The 23,354-nt window shown below is 48.8% G+C and overlaps 1 protein-coding gene across 3 annotated transcripts; it reads left to right on the top strand.

The window, feature by feature from the left end:
- Nucleotides 1-1,051: 1,051 nt before the first annotated feature.
- On the top strand, nt 1,052-23,314 carry RGL2 (ral guanine nucleotide dissociation stimulator like 2). 3 transcript variants are annotated; one of them, XM_044268881.1, is made up of 18 exons: nt 1,052-1,448; nt 1,600-1,701; nt 10,501-10,578; nt 13,950-14,113; nt 15,477-15,536; nt 16,026-16,293; nt 17,273-17,491; nt 17,762-17,865; nt 18,469-18,553; nt 18,622-18,687; nt 19,264-19,338; nt 19,490-19,522; nt 19,742-19,863; nt 19,985-20,080; nt 20,162-20,258; nt 21,041-21,304; nt 22,302-22,410; nt 22,751-23,314. In XM_044268881.1, the coding sequence occupies exons 2-18, from the start codon at nt 1,615-1,617 to the stop codon at nt 22,942-22,944; spliced, it is 2,121 nt and encodes a 706-aa protein (XP_044124816.1). In that variant the 5' UTR covers nt 1,052-1,448; nt 1,600-1,614; the 3' UTR covers nt 22,945-23,314. The 3 variants fall into 3 exon arrangements, with proteins under 3 accessions (XP_044124816.1, XP_044124817.1, XP_044124818.1); XM_044268882.1 differs by lacking the exons at nt 1,052-1,448; nt 1,600-1,701 and adding an exon at nt 10,206-10,359; XM_044268883.1 differs by lacking the exons at nt 1,052-1,448; nt 1,600-1,701 and adding an exon at nt 10,287-10,423.
- Nucleotides 23,315-23,354: the final 40 nt, after the last annotated feature.

Raw genomic sequence — 23,354 nt, forward strand, 5'->3', positions numbered from 1 at the left:
GCAGAAAAGCACCCCCAAAGCATGATGTTGCCACCACATGCTTCACAGTAGGGATGGTGTTCTTGGGATGCAACTCATCCTTCTTTTTCCTCCAAACACGACGAGTGAAGTTTAGACCAAAAAGTTCTACTTTGGTCTCATCTGACCACATGCCTTTCTCCCATGCCTCCTCTGGATCATTCCAGATGGTCATTGGCAAACTTCAGACGGGCCTGGACATGGGATGACTTGAGCAGGGAAACCTTCCGTGCAATGCATGATTTGAAACCATGACGGCATAGTGTTCTACCGACCTTTGAAACTGTGGTCCCAGCTCTCTTCATGTCATTGACCAGTTCCTCCCTTGTAGTTCTGGGCTGATTCCTCACCTTTCTTATCATCCGTGATACCCCACGAGGTGAGATCTTGCATGGAGCCCCAGTCCGAGGGAGACTCACAGTCGTCTTTAGCTTCTTCCATTTTCTAACAATTGCTCCAACAGTTGGTCTATTTTCACCAAGCTGCTTGGCAATTGCCCCGTAGCCCTTTCCAGCCTTGTGGAGGTCCACAATTTTGTCTCTGGCGTCTTTTGACAGCTCTTTGGTCTTGCCCATGGTAGTAGTTGGCGTCTGACTGACTGTGGGGTGGACAGGTGTCTTTAAAGAGCTCAGAGAGGTGCTACTAAGTTAGATTAATGAGTGGAGTAGAGGTGGACTTTTTAAAGGTACAGTAACAGGTCTTTGAGAGCCAGACTTCTTGCTGTTTCTCAGGTGTTCAAATACTTATGTTCAGCCGTGCAAGACAAATAAATTCTTAAAAAATCATACAATGTGATTTCCTGATTTTTTTTTCATTTTATTCTGTCTCTCAGAGCGGGAACGCACCTACAATGTGAATTCCAGACCCCTCAATGATTTCTAAGTGGGAGAACTTGCAAAATCGCAGGATGTTCAAATACTTACGTTCCTCACTGTATATACATTCACATTTACACAATTCTGTATTCGGAAAGCAGAAGTGGAACTGGTAATAAAACGCCACATCCAGTCTGGTAACACAATGGTGACCAGGATCACGGCTCTAATGCTACACACAGACAATGCCTTGCATACACCGGGGTACTGGGCACTCTCTTGATGCAGGAAGCGCTCTCTTAGAGATTTCCTGATCCTCTTCCTGCACCTCAGGATGTGACGCAAGTCAAAGGACAAGGTGAGGCAGAGCAGTGCTTAGAAGATACCTACATCGCCTCGGAGACGTCGCATTCATCATCCAGTGCTGTAAGACAGGACAGATACCAGCAAGTTCTTATCTCTACAAGAGAGTCCGTCCACTTTTCGCATCTTCAGGTGACCATCTTGGGACCAGGACAGGATCTGCTTGCCTGTTGTGTGCATGACCCCTGCTAACCCCGTGAGGGTGATATGTGGCCTCTGTCTGAAATGGTGGCGTTGGCTTCCTGAGCGGTGGTAAGTACACTCCCCGCATAAACACTTCACACCTGCATGGCCTCCTCCCCATTTTCCCAGTTTGTTAGTGTTACCATATGGGGGGGTGGGCATGTTAGATTTGGCCTGCTGCCTCGTGAGGTCACCATGTTGTCACTTTCTTAACCTTTAGTCTGTGGTTACACACATGATCCTGCGCACGTTGAAGACGGCGCTGGAGGAGGAGAGACGAGGACACCGACCAAGGCAAGAGTTCAAAGATGACCAGAGCGAGGTAAGGAAAAATAATAATATGAATGCATCTTCTCTATTATAATTAGGGTGCCAAAACTGTGGCCCCCAAGCCTCAATGTGGCCCTCCGGTGCTGCAAATGTAGCCCTTTGCCTTACAACAAGGGTAGACAAGACGTAAAGTCTATGCTGGAGATTTATCAAACTGGTATATAGTAGAACTGGCTTAGTTGCCCATAGCAACCAATCAGATTCCATCTTTTATTTTCCAAAGGAGCTGTGAAAAATGAAAGGTGGAATCTGATGGTTGCCATGGGCAACTAAGCCAGTTCTACTTTATACCAGTTTGATAAATTACCCCATATCTGAGTGCAACCTCTTTCTCCACTATCAGCTGTTTTGCTTTAACTCTCTTTGTGGCTTTAGTTTTTGGGATATGAACATGTCTGTCAGCCATATTAGCTCTCGTGGGCTAACTCCTCTGTCACCTGGTCACTCAAAGAATGGTCAGGAAAACAGGACTCACAGGCTTTATCTATGAGGGTGGGCAGGACTCTCAGACTTTCTCTATTAGTGGGAAGAGGGAGCAGGACTCACAGGCTTTCTTTATGAGAGGGCAGAGGAAGCAGGACTCTCAGGCTTTCTCTATTAGTGGAAAGGGGGAGCAGGACTCTTAGGCTTTCTCTATTAGTGGGATGGGGAAGCAGGACTCACAGGCTTTCTCTATGAGAGGGGGGAGCAGGACTCACAGGCTTTCTCTATGAGAGGGCAGGGGAAGCAGGACTCTCAGGCTCTCTCTATGAGGGTGGGCAGGACTCTCAGGCTTTCTCTATTAGTGGGATGGGGAAGCAGGACTCACAGGCTTTCTCTATTAGTGGGAAGAGGGAGCAGGACTCACAGGCTTTCTCTTTTAGTGGGATGGGGAAGCAGGACTCACAGGCTTTCTCTATGAGAGGGGGGAGCAGGACTCACAGGCTTTCTCTATGAGAGGGGGGAGCAGGACTCACAGGCTTTCTCTATGAGAGGGCAGGGGAAGCAGGACTCACAGGCTTTCTCTATGAGGGTGGGCAGGACTTTCAGGCTTTCTCTATTAGTGGGATGGGGAAGCAGGACTCACAGGCTTTCTCTATTAGTGGGATGGGGAAGCAGGACTCACAGGTTTTCTTTATGAGAGGGCAGAGGAAGCAGGACTCTCAGGCTTTCTCTATTAGTGGGAAGGGGGAGCAGGACTCACAGGCTTTCTCTCTTAGTGAGATGGGGAAGCAGGACTCACAGGCTTTCTCTATGAGAGGGGGGAGCAGGACTCACCTGTGGGCTTTCTCTATGAGAGGGCAGGGGAAGCAGGACTCACAGGCTTTCTCTATGAGAGGGCAGGGGAAGCAGGACTCACAGGCTTTCTTTATGAGAGGGCAGAGGAAGCAGGACTCACAGGCTTTCTCTATGAGAGGGGGGAGCAGGACTCACAGGCTTTCTCTATGAGAGGGCAGGGGAAGCAGGACTCACAGGCTTTCTTTATGAGAGGGCAGAGGAAGCAGGACTCACAGGCTTTCTCTATGAGAGGGGGAGCAGGACTCACAGGCTTTCTCTATGAGAGGGCAGGGGAAGCAGGACTCACAGGCTTTTTTTATGAGAGGGCAGAGGAAGCAGGACTCACAGGCTTTCTCTATGAGAGGGGGGAGCAGGACTCACAGGCTTTCTCTATGAGAGGGGGGAGCAGGACTCACAGGCTTTCTCTATGAGAGGGGGGAGCAGGACTCACAGGCTTTCTCTATGAGAGGGCAGGGGAAGCAGGACTCACACACTTTCTTTATGAGAGGGCAGAGGAAGCAGGACTCACAGGCTTTCTCTATGAGAAGGGGAGCAGGACTCACAGGCTTTCTCTATGAGAGGGCAGGGGAAGCAGGACTCACAGGCTTTCTTTATGAGAGGGCAGAGGAAGCAGGACTCACAGGCTTTCTCTATGAGAGGGGGGAGCAGGACTCACAGGCTTTCTTTATGAGAGGGCAGAGGAAGCAGGACTCACAGGCTTTCTCTATGAGAGGGGGGAGCAGGACTCACAGGCTTTCTCTATGAGAGGGCAGGGGAAGCAGGACTCACAGGCTTTCTTTATAAGAGGGCAGAGGAAGCAGGACTCACAGGCTTTCTCTATGAGAGGGGGAGCAGGACTCACAGGCTTTCTCTATGAGAGGGCAGGGGAAGCAGGACTCACAGGCTTTCTTTATGAGAGGGCAGAGGAAGCAGGACTCACAGGCTTTCTCTATGAGAGGGGGAGCAGGACTCACAGGCTTTCTCTATGAGAGGGCAGGGGAAGCAGGACTCACAGGCTTTCTTTATGAGAGGGCAGAGGAAGCAGGACTCACAGGCTTTCTCTATGAGAGGGGGGAGCAGGACTCACAGGGTTTCTCTATGAGAGGGCAGGGGAAGCAGGACTCACAGGCTTTCTTTATGAGAGGGCAAAGGACTCACAGGCTTTCTCTATTAGTGGGAGTGAGAAGCAGGACTCATAGTTTTTCTTTATAAGAAGGCAGGGGATGCAGGACTTATAGGCTTTCTCTATGAGTCCTGGCAGGATTACAAGATTTTTTACAAGTAAATACTGAAATCATAGAAAACTATGAATGCCTGAACTCAACCCTCCCCAATTACTGTCAGCTGCCACTCTCTTTAAGAAGGAGGAATTGCAGTTTGATGTGTGACGTATCTTGCTTCTCCTCCCCTTGTCGGCAGAAGCCTCAGACGCAGCTTGAAAAGAGAAGTGAGGTGTGAATGTTCTAACAGATGTATTTCTTCATGCTCCAAGACACCGGCCCAAAATGTCTGTGTTTTTTCATTGCTGTACAGGCGCTTGAATAAGTTATTTTACTTTTACCATTGATTGTGTTTTCTAACTAAACAGTAGATGTAATATCTGGACCAGGGCAGGAAGGGGCTGGATTGTGCCCTGGGGTTGTGCATCGTCTTCAGAGAGTACGTGCTCCTCATCATGGCGGTGACTCAGGGATTGACCAATAGTGTCAGGAAGCAGCGGAGACAGTGCGTGTGTGAACAGCGAGGCCGGAGGGTACAAAGTTACTGAGACATTTGCTCTGACTTTTTTTTTTTTTGTCCACCTAAATTTGGGGAATCTTTGGTTCACAATCCCTTGGTATAATTTGTGGCTCTTGCTAAGGGCTCATGCACACAGGTCCGCAAAAAAGGATGACATCCATGTGACATCCGTGTTACGTTGTTTTTTTTTTGCGGATCCATAACAATGCCTGTCTTTGCAAAACGGACAAGAATAGGACATGTTCTATTCTTTTGCGGAGCGGACATACGGATACAGAATACACATAGTGTAATTTCCGTTTTTTTGCGGCCTCGTTGAAATGAATGGTTCTGAATACTGGCTGCAAAAAAGACGGAACGGATTGAAAAAATACGTTCTTGCGCATGAGCCCTAAGTGATGATATGGAGGGTAAAGGTTATGGAATTTCAGGAAAATTCATCATGAACTGAGAGAAGTTTGGCAGCACCGGCCCGATTCGCTGACCCAGAAGATGTGGGTGGACCTCTTTCTAGGTGGAATCCGGAGAGAAAGAGAGGAATACCTAGATTTATAATCGGCACCATAGCTGTAAGGGTCGGGATGGCCCCTGGGGTCTGCCAATAGACCTTTGGCAGATATCACAACCACCAAGCGGTCTATGCCCCACACTTCAGTCTTCATTCTCACTTTTCCTTGCAGAATTATTTTAGTTCTTCTTTGATCATCCTTCGAGTGCAGCATATTAGACACTGCCTAACTGGTAGGGGCTATGGCGGCACAGCGTCACACGCTACTCACCGTAAAATTGAGAAATGACTGTGTTTCTTTCTGGAAACCATCAGCAATATTCACATCTACTTTCGTATTTCAAGATTATTTACTGGATATTTAGAGAAATGTACATCAAGGAACCAGTCAGGGCCATTGGCGGGGGACCAAGGACATTCCCTTGAAACGGCACATTTGATAATTGGACCGGTCAAAACAACAGGAAGGTCCAACCTTGGATAAAACAAACTTCATTACTTTGTGACAAACTGGTCTCCAAAAATATTTTCTTGAAAATTATTTTCAAGGTTTTCATTCTCCACCTGCCGCAGAGCCGGCACTGGTCTGAGAGAGCGATCTCGACTAGACGCAGGAGTGAGGGTTGCATGGAAGAGGAGGTTACTGGGGGCCGTTCAAAAAATTGCTGTGGGGCTCAGTCAGTTCTAGGAAAACAGAAAAAAAGCGAAGACGTCTCGGAAGGACTGCTTCATGTTCTGCAGCACAAAATGTACATCTTCATATTTAGCTTTTATGTAAATGAAGATTCTTATTATTATATAGAAGTTATGAAGCAGACTTTTCATCAACATTTCTAAGATCTCTGCTTGCTGTCAGTAAGGCCCCATTCACACGTCCGCAATTCTGTTCCGCATTTTGCAGAACGGAATTGCGGACCCATTAATTTCTATGGGGAGAGACTTTGTTCTGCTCGGATCCGGAATTGCGGATCTGCACTTCCGTTCCGCAAAAATATAGAACATGTCCTATTCTTGTCCGCAATTGCGGACAAGAAAAGGCATTTTCTATATAGTTCTGGCAATGTGCGGATCCGCAAAATGCGGAAAGCACATTGTCGGTGTCCGTGTTTTGCGGATCCGCGGACCCATGGATCCGCAAAACACATACGGACGTGTGAATGGAGCCTAAAGGGTAACTTTTTTTGTTTACATCCAAAGTTCTGGAAACTGTTCAGAGCTGTATCCAGTCTAGACACCATGGACTCCAGGCTGATACATTTTAGGGTCCATTCACACATCCGTAGAATGGGTCCGGATCCGTTCCGCAACGTTGCGGAATAAATCCGGACCCATTCATTCTCTATGGGGCCGGAAGAGATGCGAACAGCACACAGTGTGCTGTCTGCACCTGCATTTCCGGAGAGCGGTCCCGATCTTCCGTTCCGTGGCTCCCGATAAAAAAATAAAATATGTTCTATTCTTGTCCGCAATTCTATGGGGGTGCCGGCCGGGTGTATTGCGGATCCGCAATTTGCAATACACTATGGACATGTGAATGGACCCTTAGGCTAAGTTCACACTTCAGCTATTGGATCAGTTATTTCCATCAGTAAGGCCTCTTGCACACTCCCAGATATACGGTCCGTGAGCGGCCATATGTCTTGGACGGCGTTGATCGTGCGCACAAGAGCGCACAGCATCCTAGATTACAATGATGCTGTGCACGTCGTGCTGCCTGCGGGCACTCATAAGATCATATGAGTGCGGGACAATAGCCCGACGTCCACAGCATCATTGTAACCTATGATGCTGCGAGCTCCCGTGCGCACGATCAATGCCGCTTCGGGACATATGGCCGCTCACGGACCGTATATCTCGGAGGGCATACGGTCGCGTGCAAGAGGCCTTATTGTGAGACAAAATCCGCAATGAAGCCTCCACAGAGATCAGGTGTAATGGAAAGATCTGCACCTGTTCTGTGTTTTTGACCTGCATCTGGTTTTGGCCCCATGCACACGACTGTAGGCGGCCATGTGCGCACTGTATCACGGATGCAGACCCATTCACTTGAATGGGTCCACAATCCGGGAGATACGGTGCGGTACAGAACAGAGGCGCGGATTAGAAGCCCACGGAAACCCTGCGGAGTGCTTCTGTCCGTGCATTCACTGGTTACACATAGCTCGCCTGCAGAAGAATGTTTGCAATATACTTGCCGCCCTGGACTTGCGTGGATCCTGGTCATGTGATTATCCGATTCTGAAAATCCAGTTTGAGTCCACGTTTCCTGCCTGGACTATGGACGGGACATCTCGTGCAGTTCAGACTGTGCTACTCCTTTGGTCATGTCGCTGCGTAGCCGCCCCAGCCGTAAAGAGGGCCGGTCGCCTCTCCTGTTGTACTAAATACTTGTACCACCCATGAAAACTCTATGCTGTTCTGTCCCTCTGTTATTCCTTCCAGAAATGTATGAATAAGGCTAGGGCTACACAGCTATATGTGTCATGCAACAATAAGTCACATGACAAAAAGGGTACGACTATACTGTGACATGTGTCGCGCGCGCAACGTTTTTTTACAATGATAGTCAATGAGGTCGCACGGCGACAGCGGCACAAAACTGTAACTTGGATGGATTTTTTGAGACGGTGGTGTCACAGCATGTCGTCACAAGTCACAGTGCGACGCCATTGATTACCAATTTAACAAATGTTGCTCGACTTTTCTGCGACAAGAAGTCGTGTAGCCCCAGCCTAAATTGACAGCTGGGTGTTACCAGTGGGGGTTGACTCTGACACTAGCAAGCTGTGTATTCTAGGAGGAATAACAGAGGAATGTCACAATGCAGAGTTATGGAAAAGGGTGCAAATATTTATTAAACTAGACATGTCAGGAGAGGTGACGGCCGCCTGTTTAAAGGGGTTCTCCGGTGCTTACATGTTGATGGTCTGTCCTCAGGATGGGTCATTAGTATCAGATCAGTGGGGATCCGATACCCTGCACCCTCGCTGATCGGCTGTTTCGGGCAACGAAACAGGAAGCAGAAGGCCATGTCGGGGCTGGAAACGACAATGGATGGAGCCTTCCATCCACTACAAAGGCTTTCAGCACTGACATTGGTTTCGGACCCCCCACCCATGTGATCCTACGAACAGTCCCGGAGGACCCCTTTAATGTATGATTGTCTGGGATCGGGGGAAGGGAGCTGGTACAGATTGGGACACTGAAGGCACATTTCTAGGATGTGCCATCACTGTCAGATAGGTGCGGTCCCCTTTGTCCTGCCTAGTGAACGGGGGCCCCCACAGTGAAGGAGAACCCACAGTTCATGCGCAGCGTGCTCTCCATTCATCGCTATAGGAGTCCCGAAAATAAAGAAGCGCTGGGTCAGCTATGTCCAGCAGCCCCATAGCGGTGCATGGAGCAGTGGTGGGCTTCAGTGTCTTGCTCTCCAGGCTCAGCTATTTATTGGAAGTCCGGTAGCAGTGAACGGAGATCAATCAGCGCCTGCGCGGTGCTCTATCGCTTCGGGGGCCCCATTCTGGAGAATGGAGCGGGTCCCAGAGGTGATGCCGTCAATGCCCCAGATGGTAATACCCCTTTAAGGTTACACCCCTGGAGCAGTGCATGGCGGGGGCCCAGGTGACAGTTAGGGCCCCTACTCACAGGAATTTAGTCTGGCCACTAAACATGTCAGCAATTATCCGTGGTCCGCAAAAAAAGAATATAACCTGTCCTATTCTTGTCCGCATTTTGCGGACAAGAGTAGGCAGTTATATTAATGGCTGTCAGTGCCATTCTGAAAATTGCGGAACGCACACGGACGCCATCCGTGTTTTGCGAATCCGCAAAACACACCACGGTCGTGTGCATGAGGCCTACCTGTGTGTGAATCCACACGTAGAGAGTTTACAAAGTTCTGTCCATCTTAGGGCTCATGCACACGATCGTATGTATTTTGCGGTCCGCAAAAAAAACGGATGACATCCGTGTGCATTCCGTACTTTGCCGGAATGGAACAGCCGGCCCCTAATAGAACAGTCCTATCCTTGTCCGTAATGCGGACAAGAATTAGATATGTTCTATTTTTTTGCGGAACGGACATACATGGAGTGACTTCCGTTTTTTTTTTTGCGGACCCATTGAAATGAATAGTTCCGTATACGGTCCGCAAAAAAACGGAAGGGACACGGAAATAAAAAAATTTTGTGGGCATGAGTCCTAAACGAAAACCGAACTGTACAATACGCCACCCTTGTCCAGGGGTCGTATCTGGTATTGCAGCTCAGCCCCAGTAAAGTGAATGTAATACCGCACACCAGCTGTGGACAGGGGTGGAGCTGCTTCTTCTAGTCCTGGACAACCCCTTTCATAAAAACCCCAGCTGGCGGGTCACATGACTGCTGGGGGGGGGGGGAGATAATGGACGGAGAAGTCTTATAATAGCCAATAATACAACCTCCAGCTGAAAATCAGGACTTAACCCTCGAAGGAAAGTCATTCGGGAAATACTCATCTCTCTCTACGGATTTTAACCGTGAAGTGTTTCTTCGAAGGTGGAGAATTCTTTTAAGGTCCGCCGCTAAGGGGGGGGGGGAGACGTCCGTAAAGACGCAGTCATTGCTATAACAGGTTTTACTAGAGGTCGGGACCAGATGATCCGAGCGGGCAAGGTACTGACTAATGATGGCATTGTGAAATCTTCCTGTCTGTTCAGTATTATTATATTTTTGTGACTTTTTGGCTTTTATTTAAAAAAAAAAAAAAAACGCAGGCCCCTGCCCCGAGCGGTGGGCCCGGCCTTGTAGGTACATGCACAGTTTATGTGCCTATTAATATTCATTGCCGGAACCGGTTTGGCAGGATGTCGCAGGCCGCGCTTTGTATTTACCTGTCGAAGCACGTGTTGTTTTTTACGGAAGTGTAAACCTCAGACACCAGGTGTACGGACAGACTCCCGCAGCCGCCCTCACCCAGGATTAACCCCTTGCACTCCTTTGCTCTTTATTTCTGTCTTTTTACCTGTGTGCGTCCCTCCCGTCCGCTCCCCCCCCCCCCCCTCCCTCAACAGCTGGTTCACTTTCTATGAATGTGGCCCTGAAGTGCCTGTCACGGGGAGGTCCCTGTGTCACCTCCAGAACGACGTGGTACATTCTGCCCGGCAAGGTGAGGCGTGCCCCATCCGCGCGGTGGTGCAAGGCTTTTGGGATGAATGATGAGATGGCTGCAGGTTTGTGCATTTGCTTTCCTGCCGAGCTCGCCACAATCGGAGCGGCTCCGTGTCATAACGTTGTGTGTTTCCTGCAGGTCTTACAGTACGAGGGAGACGAGGAGCGGGACGGCGTCGTGTACGGTGTATATCTACGAAACGCAAGCTCCCAGCAGGTAATGCCGTGTCCGCTGGCAGGGAATCAGCGACCTGTGGGACTGCTGTGAAACTACAACTCCCAGCATGCACACTTGCACAGAGCTTTTCCCGGAACTCCCGTACAAGCCAATGGAGCATGCTGAGAGTTGTAGTTTCACAACAGCTGGAGTGTCCCAGAGGTTCTGACCCCTTGTCCACTTGTATATGATGTGTGCCTGACCTACAGCTTGCCAGCTGTCCGGTGCCAGTGTGCCACGCCGACTCCGGGGTCCACAAGGAGCTGACATGGCGGCTAATAGGTAATGAATATTAGGGTGACCGCTGGTGAGAGGCAGCTGAGAAGACAATGAGATGGAGGACACGTGGATCATTTTCTAGATCTGTCTTGACTCCTCACATGGCAGATGGAGAAGCTGGAATTTGTGGAGTTTGGTCCTGAGACCCATAGGAGGTTTCTGTCTCTATGGTAAACGTGGCAGTGATGTGTGGACAGGGCAGAAACCATCGTCATCATCATGAGAAGAAGACCTCTTTGCTTATATGGAAATATTTGTGCTGTTGTTGTAGCGCTCGTCAGGTACACCGGCTAAGTATGCACCGCGCCGCCTGGAAACATAGTGCTCAGGGGCAAGGCAGCTGATTCATGGCCAAGGGCAAACTGGGTATAGACCCTACAGAGAAATATCCTGGGGGCCAATGCCCAGGGGGCCGCCCAAGCCCTCCTCATGGCTGCTCTCATCATTAACATCAGTTATTTATGTAGCTGGCCAGGGGTTGCAGGTGTCCTCCTGAACTCAACTGTATTTCCGTCCTTAAAGGGGTTGTCCAGCCCATAATGCTGATGACCTGACCTCCGGATAGGTTATCAAGCGGGGGCCCGAGACGCGCCATCCCAGCCGATCAGCTGTTTGAGGAGGAGGCGCTTTCTCTTCATTACACCGCACTTTGTCTCCATTCAAGTGGATAGAGCGGGAGCCTGTAATTACACTCCGCCACCGCTCCATTGGACATAAGACGTAGTGTAATGACGAGGAAGCGATGCTCGCATGGAGCGCCGCCTCCTCATCTCACAGCTGATCGGCGGGGGTCCCGGTATTTTGTACTGCACTGTGGTATCTGGTTCTGCTGGGGCGGTATATTGTGCTGCACTGTGGTATCTGGTTCTGCTGGGGTGGTATATTGTGCTGCACTGTGGTATCTGGTTCTGCTGGGGCAGTATATTGTGCTGCACTGTGGTATTTGGTTCTGTTGGGGAGGTCTATTGTGCTGCACTGTGGTATCTGGTTCTGCTGGGGCAGTATAATGTGCTGCACTGTGGTATCTGGTTCTGCTGGGGCAGTATAATGTGCTGCACTGTGGTATCTGGTTCTGCTGGGGCGGTATATTGTGCTGCACTGTGGTATCTGGTTCTGCTGGGGCAGTATATTGTGCTGCACTGTGGTATTTGGTTCTGTTGGGGAGGTCTATTGTGCTGCACTGTGGTATCTGGTTCTGCTGGGGCAGTATAATGTGCTGCACTGTGGTATCTGGTTCTGCTGGGGCAGTATAATGTGCTGCACTGTGGTATCTGGTTCTGCTGGGGCGGTATATTGTGCTGCACTGTGGTATCTGGTTCTGCTGGGGCGGTATATTGTGCTGCACTGTGGTATCTGGTTCTGCTGGGGCAGTATAATGTGCTGCACTGTGGTATCTGGTTCTGCTGGGGCAGTATAATGTGCTGCACTGTGGTATATGGTTCTGCTGGGGCAGTATATTGTGCTGCACTGTGGTATCTGGTTCTGCTGTGGCAGTAAATTGTGCTGCACTGTGGTATCTGGTTCTGCTGGGGCAGTATATTGTGCTGCACTGTGGTGTTTGGTTCTGCTTGGGCGGTATATTGTGCTGCACTGTGGTATCTGGTCCTGCTGGGGCAGTATATTGTGCTGCACTGTGGTATCTGTTTCTGCTGGGGCGGTATATTGTGCTGCACTGTGGTATTTGGTTCTGCTGGGGCAGTATATTGTGCTGCACTGTGGTATCTGGTTCTGCTGGGGCGGTATATTGTGCTGCACTGTGGTATCTGGTTCTGCTGGGGCGGTATATTGTGCTGCACTGTGGTATCTGGTTCTGCTGTGGCAGTATATTGTGCTGCACTGTGGTATCTGGTTCTGCTGGGGCAGTATAATGTGCTGCACTGTGGTATCTGGCCCTGCTGGGGCAGTATAATGTGCTGCACTGTGGTATCTGGTCCTGCTGGGGCAGTATATTGTGCTGCACTGTGGTATCTGGTTCTGCTGGGGCAGTATTTTGTGCTGCACTGTGGTATCTGGTTCTGCTGGGGCAGTATATTGTGCTGCACTGTGGTATTTGGATCTGCTGGGGCAGTATATTGTGCTGCACTTTGGTATTTGGTTCTGTTGGGGAGGTCTATTGTGCTGCACTGTGGTATCTGGTTCTGCTGGGGTGGTATATTGTGCTGCACTGTGGTATCTGGTTCTGCTGGGGCGGTATATTGTGCTGCACTGTGGTATTGGGTTCTGCTGGGGCAGTATATTGTGCTGCACTGTGGTATCTGGTTCTGCTGTGGCAGTAAATTGTGCTGCACTGTGGTATCTGGTTCTGCTGGGGCAATATATTGTGCTGCACTGTGGTGTTTGGTTCTGCTTGGGCGGTATTTTGTGCTGCACTGTGGTATCTGGTTCTGCTGGGGCAGTATAATGTGCTGCACTGTGGTATCTGGTTCTGCTGGGGCAGTATAATGTGCTGCACTGTGGTATATGGTTCTGCTGGGGCAGTATATTGTGCTGCACTGTGGTATCTGGTTCTGCTGTGGCAGTAAATTGTGCTGCACTGTGGTATCTGGTTCTGCTGGGGAAGTATATTGTGCTGCACTGTGGTGTTTGGTTCTGCTTGGGCGGTATTTTGTGCTGCACTGTGGTATCTGGTTCTGCTTGGGCGGTATATTGTGCTGCACTGTGGTATCTGGTCCTGCTGGGGCAGTATATTGTGCTGCACTGTGGTATCTGGTCCTGCTGGGGCAGTATATTGTGCTGCACTGTGGTATCTGGTTCTGCTGGGGCAGTATAATGTGCTGCACTGTGGTATCTGGTCCTGCTGGGGCGGTATAATGTGCTGCACTGTGGTATCTGGTCCTGCTGGGGCAGTATAATGTGCTGCACTGTGGTATCTGGTCCTGCTGGGGCGGTATATTGTGCTGCACTGTCGTATTTGGTTCTGCTTGGGCGGTATAATGTGCTGCACTGTGGTATTGTTGGCCCCTCGTATTTATGTTCCTATCTTCTGCCAACCCAGGGCCCCTTTACGTTCCCGGTCCGCCCCTGTGCATGGCTGCATGGTGATATACGGTATGACATTACATGGTCTCATCCGCCTCCTCTTCTCTCCGCAGCCTCCTGTTAGAGTGTTAGCTCTGCGTGCCGGCACTCTTCCCAAGCTTATCCTCCATCTCCTGGAAGCTCGGATTCTGGGGGACACCACCTACATCCCAGCCTTCCTGGCCACGTACCGCACCTTCACCAGTCCCCATGAAGTGCTGAGGACGCTGCTGCACAGGTGTGATGATATTGTGGTAGACATGGTCCCTGTATGCGGCTCCTGCCATCGCTCCAGGGGTCACCATCCGCAAAATAGATGGCAGAGGACCAGTGGCTCCGCTCATATCCGTCCTCTAGATCGGGGCGGTCATTCATGTGTATTTCACCATTGATTTGGATTTTCTTATTATTGGATATGAGGGCCGTGTTAGGCTGTGTTCACACGGGCGTTGCAGGTGATGTGTGTGAACAGATGTGGGTACGTTGTGGGAAAATGCGCGATTTTTCCCTGCGAGTGCAATGCGTTTTAATGCATTTTGCACGCGCGTGAGAAAAATCGGCATGTTTGGTACCCAGACCTGAACCCCTTCACAGAAGTTCGGGTTTGGGTTAGGTGTTGTGTAGATTTTATTATTTTCCCTTATAACATGGATATAAGGGAAAATAATAGCATTCTGAATACAGAATACATAGTACAATAGGGCTGGAGGGGTTAAAAAATAAATAAAAATAATTTAACTCACCTCATCCACTTGTTCGTGCCTTCTTCTTTGATGATCTGTGAGGGAAAGGACCTGTGTTGACGTCACTGCGCTCATCACATGGTCCATTACCATGGTGATGTATCGTGTGACAGACCATGTGATGAGCGCAGCGATGTCACCACAGGTTCTTTTCCTCAAAGAAGAAGAAAGAAGAGAAGCCGGGCTGCGCGAACAAGTGGATGAGGTGAGTTAAATCATTTTTAATTTATTTTTTAACCCCTCCAGCGCTATTATACTAAGCATTCTGTATTAAGAATACTATTATTTTCCCTTATAACCATGTTATATGGAAAAATAATAAAGATCGGGTCTCCATCCCGATCGTCTCCTAGCAACCGTGCGCGCATCTGCACTTGCTTGCGGATGCTTGCGATTTTCACGCAGCCCCATTCACTTCTGAGGGGCCTGCGTTGCATGGAAAACGCACAATATAGAGCATGCTGCGATTTTCACGTAACGCACAAGTGATGTGTGAAAAACACAGCTCATGTGCACAGCCCCATAGAAATGAATGGGTCCGGAATCAGTGCGGGTGCAATGCGTTCACCTCACGCATCGCATCCGCACGGAAAACTCGCCCATGTGAACCCAGCCTTACAGTTCACAGCCATATTATATTTTCAAGTATTCTATATTACAGGTCATGGCCATAGTATATTGTAGATTATATTACAGGTCATGGCTATATTACATTATATATCACAGGTTATGACTGATATACTATGGGCACGGTTTACATTGTAATACCTGACATGTTCCTCTGTTCCTCCACCTATCACTCTCCTCGCCGATGTCATCCTGTTCTATGTTGTGAGCCGTTGTGTCCTGTGCTTGCAGGTTGGAGGGCAATGACTACACTCAGGCAACTGATAACTCCTATGGAGGAAAAGATGATGAGTGAGTAGTACATCTATCTTCGCTACTCAATCAGGCCTGTGTTTTACTGTAGGACGCACAAACTTTTATTTAGTGTAAAGGTCATCTGGTCAGATTGCATCACCTAAAGGGGTCGTCCAGGGTTTCATTGGGGTCCGACGCCCTGCGTCCCCACTGATCAGCTATATACACACAATGGACAGAGGGGTAATTCCGGACCCGGCTTCTGGAGCTGCTCTAAAACATTATTTCATATCTCATTTCTATCTTGAGATCTGATCACTTGAAGGTACAAAGCCTGAGGCTGCACTACTGAGACATCATGGTGACAAGTATGAGGCCCCTTTCTGTCAGGTACAGGGCATGGACCATATCATTCACTGTAGATATCAGTGTGGACGCTGATCGTGCACCGGACAAAGGGGTCTCTTGTAATGTCCTCTGTACAGTCACCATGATGGCTCTCTCCACACCCTCCCGCCTGTGACCTCGCTATGTCTCTCTCCTCAGCGTCAGCAGTCTCTTTTGCGGCTGGATGTCTCAGTATCCAGAGGACTTTATATCACTGGACCCTGGTGTGAGGGAAGAACTGTCTCGCTGCTTCTTACGACTGAAGAAAACCAAATTGGTGACAAAACTACAGGAGGTCGATGGCGGGCAGAAGACCGTGACCGAGGATGTCCCCTCGGCAGGAGGGGAGACCGACTACTACGACCCCTTAGATGTCCTGACGTTCCAAGCCGTATACGTGGCGGAGCAACTGACCTGCCTGGAGGCGGTGAGGACGCCGCTCTCTACTCCGACTTACTGAAAGGGATAGACGCACTTTAAAAAGTTGCCATTTTTGGGGAATCGACGTTAAGTCGCTCGAACTTTGAGTGTATGGATTTCTGATGGTGCAGGAGGCGCAGGGATCCTGAGTGTAGCAAATCAGGCTATGTTCACGCGACGAATTGTCTATGTGGCTATTCACATTGGCATTAGTGAATAGCAGCCATCAAAAATAGAACATGTTCAAATTTTGGCCGGATGGACCCTATTGAAATCAATGGGATCCATTTAAACGTCCGTTAGACAGGCGTGTACCGCTAACCGCTGTTAAAAATGGGTACAGTGGTGCAAAATGACCTTTTAGGGGTTAAAAAAAAAAAACTTACCTCATCCACTTGCACCCACAGAGGCAGTCACTTCTCTTGATGTTGAAGGACCTTCTCTCAAGCATGATGACGTTTCCTGCTGTGAACGCCCTTGAGAGCAGGTCCTTCAGCATCCAGAAAGGAGCGGCTGCCTCTGCGCGTGAAGGAGTAATTTTTTATATTTGTTTAGCTTTAGGGGGTCACTATAACTGCTGGGGGCCACTATGGGGGACATCATGTATACATGCACGCTTGGCTGAGCATGCATGTGTTTGGGGGGTGGTCAGGAAAGAGAGCCAAATAAGCGTGCATGTGTACTGGGTGGGCATAGCCGTCAACAGCTATATAAGGTGTAGACAGCATTTACATTACCATTCCTACAGTAATGGGGGGGGGCCCACCTAGCTTTTTATGGGGGGGGGGGGGGGGAAGACCTCTGTGATCTGGAGAAATTCTACTTTATATTCCAGTTCTGTGCCAGATTATCAGGCTTGCCAGATTAGAGGAATGTCACTGTTATAGGAGAGTTCATCGTTTGGTGGAGTTATTATAAACTTCAGGTCTTTTCCAGTCTTATTTCTCACGGATATTCTCATGACTCTCTTTTTCTTTCTCTTGCAGTCTCTCTTCTTAAAAGTCGTCCCGTACGAGTGCCTGGGGTCCGTGTGGTCTCGCAGAGACAGGGGAGGAGAGCACTGTGACCGATGCCACTCTGTCCGAGAGACTGTCCGCCACTTTAACCGCCTGTCAAGGGCTGTCACATCGTCGTGCGTTCAGGACGCGCAACTGAAGCCACAACAAAGGGCTCGGGTCATTGAGAAGTGGGTGCGAGTGGCCGAGGTGAGAGGGAGTAAACTCTAGCAGCTGTGGTACATTCTGGAGTATCAGACATTCTGGATTATCAGTTGTTCGTAGATAAAATGATAAAACTCACTTTTGAGCTTAGAGATCCTTTGGGAAGAAAGCCCAAAAGTCCCATAATGAGAATCTCTGAGCTGTGTCGGGTCCCGGCCCCGTAGTCATTGTTGGTCCTAGATTTACGGTATTCTGACACATATTTCTATGACTTGTCTGGAGATCTCCTCTAAATGACCAATTTCCTTTCTTCAGGAATGCTGGAACCTCAGGAACTTCTCCTCCGTCTATGCCATCCTCACGGCCTTACAGAGTACGTCTGTGCACCGCTTGAAGAGAGTGTGGGCAGAGACGTCCAGGTAACGGGGAAACCAGAATGGTTCCTGGTGGCCATTTTTCCAGAGTTTAGATGATGGACGTGTTTCTATACATGGAGCGAGGTATTCTTCAGGGCACAGAATGGTTCCACATGGCTATATTTCCAGAGTTTAGATGATGGACATGTTTCTATACATGGAGCGGGGTGTTCTTCAGGGCACAGAATGGTTCCACATGGCCATATTTCCAGAGTTTAGATGATGGACATGTTTCTATACATGGAGCGGGGTGTTCTTCAGGGCACAGAATGGTTCCACATGGCCATATTTCCAGAGTTTAGATGATGGACATGTTTCTATACATGGAGCGGGGTGTTCTTCAGGGCACAGAATGGTTCCACATGGCCATATTTCCAGAGTTTAGATGATGGACATGTTTCTATACATGGAGCGAGGTGTTCTTCAGGGCACAGAATGGTTCCGCATGGCTATATTTCCAGAGTTTAGATGATGGACACATTTCTATACATGTAGTGCGGTATTTATCAGGGCACACACTGGTTCCTGGTGGCCACATTTCCACAGTTTAGATGATGGACGTTTCTATACATGCAGTGCGGTATTTATCAGGGTTTATGTCCACAGGGAAATCCAGCGCAGTTACCAGGACATGAGCGAGGTGTTTTCTGAGAAGGACAATTACACCCGGATGAGGGAGCTTCTTTTCCAGGTGGGTGGCCGACCTCCTGTCCTCTGCTGAGGTAATAATTCATCATATAACTGTAACTTCTTGTTTAGTCTCAGGACGCTTCTGATGTAACCTCCAAAAAACACTCTCCCCGTGCCAGAGACCCCCGAGCCACGGTAAGAGACGCCATGACTCCCGTATTGTAGGGATGGGAGACTGTCCCTCCTCCATAGAGCCATACACAAGATATTTCATTGTGATTCAATGATCCTTCCCATTTTCTCAAAATAATCCGACCTGGGGTTCAAGGGGGGCACTGACCGCTGTTTTTCACAGCATGAATGACCTCACTCATTGAACGCCACACTGCTATTATTTTGAACATGCCCCTTTAAATTAGTGATTCAATTACACAGAATCTGCAGCATTCATGTCATGACTGTTGGATTTATATTTCGCTACTACACCTCCTAGTAAATTATTTGCCATGTAGAAATATAATTTCTACCAAAAACAGTGATTGATCAGGTTAGTGATGTCTGACTCCTATTATTTTGAACACAACTGTAATAGTGCCATACAGTAATGGTATAAACTATAATACTGCAGCCAACATGATGTAAGTTTGGACCATGATAAGGGCAGGGTTATGGTGACCATCCTTTTTTACCTATAAATCTAGTCCTCCATGTTCTTTTGGTCACTACTCATGGAGTAAAACATCATGATCTTGTTGTCTTCCTCGGTGACAGGGGGTCATCCCGTACCTCGGAGTCTTCCTCACTGACCTCGTTATGCTGGACTCCGCCATCCGGGATCATCTGGAGGTGAGTCTTCTCTTCCCTTTCTTAACTTTAGGTCAAGAAGTGAAGGGTAATATTTCATATAGTCCCTGACTGGTCGTCACTGTGGCGGTCATTGTTTGCTCGCGGGGCGTCCTTCTTCATGTTTTTCTAATACCAATCCTGTTGTTTTCAGAACGGATTCCTGAACTTTGAGAAGCGCAGGAAGGTGAGAGCTTGGACTTATACTGGAGGCTTATGTGTAGTGTTATTAACGGAACACTCCGGTCATATGGATACATTGTCGGGGACGGTGCCTGACACAGGGATGGGTTCTTTGCCGAATCCTTGTGTCATGCTCCGCCCCCTCATGGTTGAACCATTGCTCTCCCAACCCTGAACCCTCCATGTTTAGTCCTCCTATAATGACTTTCTTTCTTCTCATCAGGAGTTTGAGTCGCTTTCTCAGATCCGGCTCCTGCAGACCGTCTGCCTGGGATATCGCCTCACTTTAGATCCGCACTTCGTCGGCTGGTTCCAGAGACTGCGTCTTCTCAGCGAGGACGAGAGGTAAGTGTGAACAGGAACCTCTCGTCCAAAATACAGTCTGTCTATAACACTGTCTTAAAGGGGCGGTCAGGAGGGTTTTGGCGCTAGAAGTTGGGTGATTTTCCGATTATTACTTTCGCAGTTACCGATTGTCATGTGACATTGAATCAAACCAAGATGCAACGGTAACCTCACCGGCACCAGTGAAGCCTACAGTGATCATCACACACTGCACGGAGTGAGTAGTAGGCCAGATATCTATGGTGGTATGTTATCAAACTGTTCTTGCTCTGCTGACCATGTTCTGGTTTTCTCACAGTCTTCTGGCCTCCATTGCGGCGCCTTTTGGACCCAGCATGCACCTGGTGTCCTGGGACACGCCCTGCGAGCGGCTGCTGACTCCAGGCCTGAGCCCGGTACGGACCATTTTGGTGGGATAACGAGATTTTTTTCCTTTTCCTGCAGAATTAGATACCAGAAATTACAATCCACCCTCTGTAGCTGCGGAGATATCTCCCCCAGTATATGACTTGACATCTTTTTTTAAATGGAGGTGATAACTAAGCACTACAGGGTAAGGCCAGGTCCACACAGCAGATAATTTCTGCCGCTTTGCAGATTTGACCCATTGAAAAGCGTGAAATTTGCAGTAATAATAACGTGCATGCTCCTATTCTGTAAGTCTCTGTGGATTTGTGCAGAGTCCGCACTGCCAAGCTGCAGACATTCCTACACTCTCTCTTTAGGGTATAGTCACACACAGAAAATATATTGCAGACATTTCTGCGATAGAAAACCCATTTCATTCGTTAATTTGAATGGGGCTGTTTTGGCGACAAGCATGTGGAGTTCTTCAAGCCTCATTCAGATGAATGGGGCAGTTGCATACATTTCTGCACCAAATCTACAATGTGTAATCCCGGCGAATTTACTGCAGAGATTTCTGTGACAGAGGATTGCAGAAATCCATGGGCGTGGAAACAGATTTCCAGTCGCCATGTGTTTGTATACAGGTGAATGTAACCTAATGCGTCGGACACAAACCGCGCAGAAAGTGGCAGAGGAGAAACGATGGGGGAGATTTACCAAAACTGGTGAAAAGGAATTCAGATTGCCCAAGTCTGACATTTTGTGGGACAGGAGGTCACACTTGTGTTGTATATTGAGGATTTCTTTCTCCTTCACGGCTCTCTAATAGCAACAGAAAAGCCCTTCAGTTCCGACCCTGGATACACAGAGCTCCCCCAAACCAGCGCACAAAGGCTTGCTGAGCCCGGTAAGGACACACAGACGTTCTGCATCTTGTGGCAGTCCGCTGAATGTGACGCTGAATGTGCAGCACAGCGCCTCTTCCGAGAGCATCACCGAGCAGGGAAAATTTCCTGACCCTGCAGCAGACTTCCGCATCATTCGAGCACGGGTGGAGCCAGCAGAGAAGAACAGCGTCTACAAGAGCGTGCGGGTGAGGAGACACTATCATCGCAGGGTACAGGGTCATCTGGGGGTGCAGGGTCCTCTATAACAGCGTCATCTTGAGGGGCAGGGTCTTCTATATCAGCATCATCACGGGGAGCAGTGTCTTCTATAACATGTCATCCTTGAGTGCAGGGTCTTCTAGGGTTGCATGGCCTTCTAGAACATGGTCATCTGGGGGTGCAGGGTCTTCTATACCAGCATCATCACTGGGAGCAGTGTCTTCTATAACATGTCATCCCTGGGTCGTCTCAGGGTTTTCTACATCAGTGATGCTGTCCAGCTGTTGTAAAACTACAACTCCCACCATGCCCTGTTGTTGGCTAATAGCTATAGGATGTCCAAGCATGCTGGGAGTTGTAGTTTTGCAACAGCTGGAGGGCCACAGGTTGGGCATCCCTGTTCTATATCATCACGGGGTGCAAGGTCTTTTAGAACACAGTCATCTCGGGGTTCAGGGTCTTCTATATCATCATGGGGAGCAAGGTCTTCTATAACATGGTCATGCCTGTAGAGTCTTCTATAACAGGGTCATCTCGGGGTTCAGGGTCTTCTATATCATCATGGGGAGCAAGGTCTTCTATAACATGGTCATGCCTGTAGAGTCTTCTATAACAGGGTCATCTCGGGGTGCAGGGTCTTCTATATCATCATGGGGAGCAAGGTCTTCTATAACATGGTCATGCCTGTAGAGTCTTCTATAACAGGGTCATCTCGGGGTTCAGGGTCTTCTATATCATCATGGGGAGCAAGGTCTTCTAGGATGACAGGCCGAACTGGATGGACAAATGTCTTTTTTCGGCCTTATGTACTATGTTACTATGTTAACATGGGCATGGCTGTAGAGTCTTCTATAACAGGGTCATCTCGGGGTGCGGGGTCTTCTATAAATCATCATGGGGTGCAAGTTCTTTTAGAACACAGTCATCTCGGAGTGCAGGGTCTTCTAGAAGATGATCTATAAATTATGTGATTTTATCTCCCAGATCAACAGTCAGGAGAAGGCTCCCACAGTGATCGACAGGATCGTCCGGAAACATCACACGATACTCCAGGGGCCGCAGGAACTTGTTCAGTTGTTACCTGGGAATAAAGGTGAGATCCTGCAAGGTTTGATGCTTTGCAGATACTGAGCTGTGTCCTGGAGCTCCTGACCCTGATGCAGTTACACTTGACTCAACCTAGCAAAATGGGTGGTGGGAAACCCTCATTTCTTTATGTAGGGTTGGGGCCCACATCTCCCAAACATTTGTGTATATCCTGTGCCATACATCTCAGAGAATGTAAAAACCCTTTACCGGTAAGTGCTAGCACCATTAACCTGCCCATATGCAGAACATTCCTGAGGTCAAAGCCAAGAAAACCTTTTTGAAGAAAAATGATGAATAAAAGCCGTTTCTTGGACAATAACCACATTAATCTCTGCTCCCCACAGAGCTGGTCATCCCGGGCACTGCCAACGTCTTCTATGCCATGAGCTCAGCTAGCCTGGATTTCCTGGTCCGTCCGCAGCATCTCCCCACCGTGGCCCATCAGCATGAGGCACGGCCCCATCTGAAGGCACAAATCCATGCCACCTACCCCAAAATGAAGAGCAAAGCGGGAGACTTTGCAAAGTCCCTCTTCTAGAATCTACATGTAGGACTGACGCTACATCAGGACGCTTCCTGTCATGCTGGGGGCTTGTTCTTCGTAGTCCACAGGCCCCTGGACACGACACTTTCCTTGCTCTGCACTGACACGGTGAGGAGACTGCACCTTCTTTTATCCCACTGTTACAGCATCAAGAACATTCTATGGCTGACGTGAAAAGACGGGATGTCATCCGGCAGCTTTGTGGCGACCGCGCAGGATATGGCGCCACGCTGCACGTACAGTGCTGCTCAACCTCTATACACTATCACGAAACACTATGTACTGTATTCCCAGGCTGGAACTGTCTGTATTTCTATGTTATATCTATATTATATTTAAAAAAAATAAACTGTGTAGAACTAAATGTCCCAGGAAGCTCTACTGTTCAAGCAGGGCTACAGATA

The sequence above is a fragment of the Bufo gargarizans genome, chromosome 9, assembly GCF_014858855.1.
Source record: "Bufo gargarizans isolate SCDJY-AF-19 chromosome 9, ASM1485885v1, whole genome shotgun sequence".
NCBI lineage: Eukaryota > Metazoa > Chordata > Amphibia > Anura > Bufonidae > Bufo > Bufo gargarizans.